The sequence below is a fragment of the Phodopus roborovskii genome, unplaced genomic scaffold, assembly GCF_943737965.1.
Source record: "Phodopus roborovskii unplaced genomic scaffold, PHOROB, whole genome shotgun sequence".
NCBI lineage: Eukaryota > Metazoa > Chordata > Mammalia > Rodentia > Cricetidae > Phodopus > Phodopus roborovskii.
In genome coordinates, this window is record NW_026126418.1 from 76,035,898 (window position 1) to 76,042,216 (window position 6,319).

At 42.8% G+C, this 6,319-nt stretch overlaps 1 protein-coding gene across 5 annotated transcripts in view; it reads left to right on the top strand.

Moving 5' to 3' along the window:
- Cntrl (centriolin) overlaps positions 1-5,455 on the top strand; it is an 81,601-nt gene extending 76,146 nt beyond the window's left edge. For all 5 annotated transcript variants that reach the window (XM_051185281.1, XM_051185283.1, XM_051185282.1 and 2 more), the window contains 4 exons: positions 2,367-2,630; positions 2,791-2,853; positions 3,407-3,613; positions 4,796-5,455. In XM_051185281.1, coding sequence (XP_051041238.1) covers positions 2,367-2,630; positions 2,791-2,853; positions 3,407-3,613; positions 4,796-4,849 — 588 coding nt within the window. In that variant the 3' untranslated portion in view covers positions 4,850-5,455. The remainder of the gene's footprint in view (positions 1-2,366; positions 2,631-2,790; positions 2,854-3,406; positions 3,614-4,795) is intronic.
- Positions 5,456-6,319: the final 864 nt, after the last annotated feature.

Here is a 6,319-nt window from a genome sequence, read left to right on the forward strand (position 1 = left end):
TTTGTTAAAAAATATACTTTTAAAATTATTTTAAGTTCAGCTAGATTTTTTAAAATGTCATTTATTTATTTGTTGTGTGTGAGTGCATCACACACACACACACACATACACACACACTCTGGTGAGCATGTGGAGGTCAGAAGGCAACTTGAGGGGGTCAGTTCTCTCCTTCCTACTGGGTTTTGGAGATTCAACTCAGGTTGACAGGCTTAACCTACTGAGCCAGCTCAGCCAATTTTTTTTTTTTTTTTTTTTTTTTTTTGAATAGGTGTACAGACACAAGCTCCTAAGTGTGCAGGTCCACATGTGTGTGGGTGGAGTTGGAGGACACCTTGGGAATCATTCTCAGGAACCCCAGCCATGTATCTTTAGACAGGTCTGTTAAGGGCACTCTTTCCTTCCAGCCTGGTCCCACAGCTTCGTCAGCACCAAATGAACACACAAAGACTTATATTAATTATGAAACTGTTGGCCAGTGACTTCTTATTGGTTAGCTCTGTCTTAATTATTAACCCATTTCTATCAATCTATGTATTGCCATGAGGCTGTGGCTTACTTGGTAATGCCCAGCATGGTGTTACTCCCCTGGCAGCATCCCCACTCTGGTGGGCTCCTGCCTGCCTTTCCCAGAATCCTCCTCTAGTAGCCCCGCCTATCCTTCCTGCCTGGCCACTAGCCACACAGTGCTTTATTCATTAACCAATAAGAGAAACATAAATACAGAAAGGCAACCCCCATCAAAGGTCCCTCATTGTCCTGGAGCTTACCTGTTAGACTAGGCTGGCTGGGCGGTGGGCAAAAAGCCCCAAAGAGACCCCCCTCTCCACTTCTCCAGCACTACCATTACAAATGTGTCCTTGTGCCCAACATTTTGTGTGGTTTTTGAGGATTGAGCTAAAGTCTTCATGCTTGCAAGCCAAGTACTTTCTTGACTGATGCCTCCATCCTTCCCTCAACTTGCTTTTTATGTTGTATGTGTGTGTGCATGCACTCTACATGTGGAGGCCAGAGATCAAACTCAGGTGTCATTCCTCAGAAGACAATACCTTGCTGTCTTAAGAGTTTCTATTGCTGTGATAAACATCATGAACAAAAGCAACTTGGGAGGAAAGGGTTGATTTCAGCTTACGACACTCAGGTCACTCTTCCTCACCCAGGGAAGTCAGGGCAGAAACTCAAAGCAAGGACTGAAACAGGGGCCGTGGAGGACTGGCATGGTTCTCATGGCTTGCTCAGCCAGCTGTTATATAACTCGGGACCATTAGTCCAGGAATGGCACCAACCACACTGTGCTGGACCTTCCACATCAATCATTAATCAAGAAAATGCCTGACAGAATCAGCTCAATTCAGATTCCCTCTTCCCAAGTGACTATAACTGGTATTAAGTTGACATAAAACTAACCAATACAGTCTCTCACTGGGACCTGAGGCTTACCAATTAGGACAGGCTCCATACATCCCCCTGTCTCATGCCCCCTAGCACTGGAGTTACAAGCACATGCCACCACTCAGCTTTTTATGTAAATGCTGGAAACCAAACTCGTCCTTGTGCATGGCCTGCACTGTACTGAGCCATCTCCTCACCTCCTTTTTGTTAGGGTATCCTTTGGTGTGTGTGGCTTGCGAAGCTATTGGTTTGTGTGTGTGTGTGTGTGTTATTAAGTATTGTTTGGGGTGTGTGTGTGTTATTAGGGTATTATATGTGTGTGTTGTTAGGATATTGTATGTGTGTGTTAGGGTATTGTTTGGTGTGTATGTTGTTAGGGTATTGTGCAGTGTGTGTGTGTGTTAGGGTATTGTGTAGTATTTTTTTGGGTGTGTGTATGTGTGTTAGGGTACCATGTAGTGTGTGTGTGTGGTATTAGGATATTGTATGGTGTGTGTGTGTGTGGTGTTAGGGTATTGTGTGGTATTGTTTGGGTGTGTTTGTGTGTTAGGGTACTGTGTGGTATGATAGGGTATTGGGGGGATGTGTGTGTTGTTGTTATAGTATTGTGTGGTGTGGGCATGGGTGTTGCATGCACTGAGTGGTTCATGTAGAGGCCAAAGAAGGGCCCTGGGTGTCTTCCTCTAATTGCTCTTACTGCCTTGAGACAAGGTCTCTCATTGAACCAGAAGGTAACTAGTTAGGCTTGGCTGGCTGGCTGACTGACTGGCAAGCTCCAAAGATTGACCTGTCTCTGCCTCCCCAGTCAGTACTAAACTTTCAGCATCATCCACCTTGCCCAGCCTTGGGTGTCGTTATTCTTGCAAAGCAAGCACTTTACTAGCTGAGCCAGTCCAGTATTTGTAGATCCTTCAATGTAAGACGTATAAAGGAACTCGATTCTAAGTACTGGTATTGGACCCCAATTCATTTTTTAGATGGCAAACCAGAAAGATTTGGAAAGAAGGCAAATGGAAATCAGTGATGCAATGAGGACACTTAAGTCTGAAGTGAAAGATGAAATCAGAACCAGTCTGAAGAATCTCAACCAGTTTCTTCCAGAACTCCCAGCAGATCTAGCAGCTATTTTGGAAAGAAATGAAAACTTAGGAGAGTTGGAAAGCTTGAAAGAGAATTTCCCATTCACCACAAATGAGAAACTTTTTGAAGAAAAATCCAACTTTTCTCAAGTTCACATCATGGTAAAGTTTGTCCCTGGGCTTCACAAAGTGATAGTTTGGTTCCCACCTCCCCCAGGAAAGCTAAAAATGGATTTTGGGGTGCCAGGGTAGGAGGGAAAGATGGTAGGCTCCCACTCGTGTCAGTTGGTGACTCACTGGTCTCCTTTTCTCTCTGAAAAAGGATGAACATTGGCGTGGAGAAGCACTCCGTGAAAGACTGCGCCACCGTGAAGATCGACTCAAGGTTGCTTCTTAAAACACACACAAACACACACACACACACACACACACACAAAGTGTAGATAGCTTGGCAAGAGTGGGTAAATGTTGCCATGCCCACATGCTGCTCAGTCCCCTCTTGCAGCACTCGAGAGGACACTTAGAGATCACATTGTAAAAGTTCAGAGAAGTTGACATCACACAGTAGCAAATGGCTGTCATTCAAAGCCATTTGAATTCTAGGGCCTTGGATATATAGCTCAGTGGTAGAGCATTTGCCTAGCACATGCAAGGCACTCAGTCCAGTTCAGAATTCTGATGTGAAGTTATGTTCTTTAACCTATATAAAACTTCTTGAGACAGGGTCTCCCTCTGTACCCTAGACTGTCCTGGGATTATAGGGTGGCCTTGAACTTGGGCCTGCCCTGCCTCAGCATCCCCAAGGCAAGGATTGAATAGGGATACTACCATGCCCTGCCCTCATTCCTATTTATTGAAGTCAGACTTGCTTATCAAAGGTGAAGAAGCTGAGGTGCATTTCTTCTGTGTAAACCCCACATCTGGTAACACTTTTTCAGGCTCAACTTCGACACTGTATGTCTAAGCAAGCAGAAGTGTTAATCAAAGGAAAGCGGCAGACAGAGGGCACCTTACACAGTCTGAGGAGACAAGTTGATGCTTTAGGAGAACTGGTGACTAGTACCTCTGTAGATTCAACGTCATCACCCAGTTTGTCTCATCTAGACTCCTCCCTTGTGGAGGAGTCTCAACTTGGACAAAATCAGGTAAGAAGGAAGTTCTTGAAGAGTCTAGTGTTATCTAGAATACTTGGAAACTTTGGGGTTGGTGATCCAAGACTTGGGATCTAATGCCACTCTCAACTGTCTTAGGAAAAACCTTGCCTGCCATTTCTGGACAAGTTTACCTAGTCTGTAGGTACAGAAAGAAGCTAAGCTGATGGCTTGGTCAATGAACTGGTACTGGAGATAGGACCCAGGAGAAATGTTTGTGTCCTCTGCTTCTAGATTTCCTTATTTTCTACTTGACCAATGTAGATCTTAGACCTTCAGGACTAGAGAGATGGCTCAGCAGTTAAGAGATCTGTCTGATCTTCCAAGGGACCCAACACCCTTTTCTCCACAAGCACTAGGCACCAAAGCTGTGCACATATATATGCAGGCAAAACAGCTGTAACACATTTTTAGAAGTAAATAGCTTAGACCTGTGAGGTCAAGTCTGGGTTTCCCTGGGTTTTAGGTGGTACACATTTCTCATACACACTGGAATGCAGACCTCTTCACTGTCTAAAAAACTCTGGATCTCACAGGCGTTTTCTATGTGGGGCTTAGTTAGTTAGTAACCATTTAATAGAACATAAAGTAACTCATGGAACTGGCCAACAGTAACACATTATTGTTAAGCATTTCCAGGTGCATACTCCATATACATGCAAAATACTGTACATTCATCATCCCATTTAATTTTTACATCCTGGAAGGTAGGTACAAATTATCCCTTTATGTAGGTAAGGAACTATATAAAGTGGTAAATGACAGGTCAAGGATATAGCAAAGGACAAATCAGGATATACAGACCAACCTACCTTTACCAGAAACCAGTGTGTTCTAAGTGTATTTTTGTCCAGGGACAGTAGCTTCTTTAATTGGCCTAAGGAGGGACAAATGACTTACCTGAGTCACAAAGCTAATGAGCAGCACAACTACAACTGAGATTTTAATATGGTTACCTTAACACCAGTGGTAGAGACAAGTCAGCTAAGGTCCTAACAACTTGGCCCTCCAGAACTTATTAGACTCAGTAAGAGCTTAGTAAGAACAGGCAGTGGATATAGAAAAAATACATGAGCTTCAGGGGTACTCTACATTATAGAGGTACAGATGAGTTGAAGGCCTGCTTTCAAAGTCTGGGGTTTCTGTGCTTCAATTTTTTTTCCCCCTTCTTCTCAGAGCTCCTTCCAAGTTCTGCAAGGTCCACCAGAGCCACATAGTTACCACCGATGAGATTCCTGCTTGCAGCACGAGTCATCATTTGTAGTTCATCTTCAAGCATTTGGGGACTGGAGGTTTGGAGTAATGATATAAAGCACTTGCCTAGCACATGTGCATCCTCAGATTCAATCCCAGCACTACAAAACAGCTTCCAAAGAAGTCCTTAAGTTACTTTGCCAGTCACCACACCACCACCTCATTCCGTAAGGGCTTGTCCTGTTTAAGAGGTTTAATTTAGCTTCAGCTAAAGTAAGAAATAGTCTTGTGTGAACTTAAGATGAAATACATACTCTACCTCACTGACTTCCTAATTGGAATATCAGTTTATTACCATGATTGTGTGAGTTGAAGACTGAAAATGCATTGTAGTGTTTGTACCATTTACACTTACATTTTCGTAAATTATGTGTACCTGTAGGACTAGATGTGTATAGTGTAAACCAGAATGTAAGGGGGCTATTTTCTCCTCCAGTCTTGGGATGTTTTTATATCCCCGGTGAATTTTTAACCACATACACTGAGTTAACATGAAAAAGAATGTACTAAAAAGTCCCAAGGCTTGATAAGTTTTTAGATTCTGATCAAAAATCTATTTTTAATATGAAAATAAAAAGTTCAGTCAACTTGGGTCTGTCATCTAACTTTACATTTCACAGGGCATTCTTTGGTTACTTCTTAGTCATCAGGTTATTCCTTAATTCCAAGACAATGACAACCTTCCAGCTGTTTCCCAAGTTTTACCAGGTCTTAGCAATGAGATGAGTGCTTCCTTCTTCAGAAGTCTCTACCAGGAAACCAGGCACTTAGGCTGATTTTCTTTAGAGTATGCAAATAGTAATTCTCTGGTGGAAAACTATATTCTGAAGACTCAGCTCAGGTGACAAATCTGTATTCGTCAACCTTTAAGTGTTCCAACAGCTCAACTCTGTGACTTACATTTCTGTCACAGCTGTGTGGCTGTTAACAGTCCTAATGACTAGTTTGAGCCACGGTCATCACTGCACCATGTCAGTGCAGCTCTGTCCACCAGCCCCTCAGGGTTATATATTCTCACAAAACTGTCTGCTGAACCATTAAGATACAGGGCAAATATAATTACAACAGACACAATGGAAGCCACACCACTTCCTGCACAGTATGTTCCAACACAAAACTTGCCTTTTGTATTCCTGCTCTCCTTGCTTTCACTTTACATCTTTGCAAAATGCTTAAAGGCATGTGCTAATCGCAATTATTGACACAGTTTTGGGGACAGTCTTCTGGGTTTGAACCAAAAAGGGTAAAGTATCCTCTCAAACTACCCCATGAATCCTTCAGTCTACCACTCTACTCCCATATAAGTAGGAATGGGAATTATCTGGATTTTGGGTTTTTGTTTATGGTGAGGGAATTTAAACTATTTCTTTTAAGGCCACATTTAAAACATGCAGGGGGGGGGGAAAGTCTCAAAACAAAGCTTATAGAGTAGAGAAAGTGAGGTAA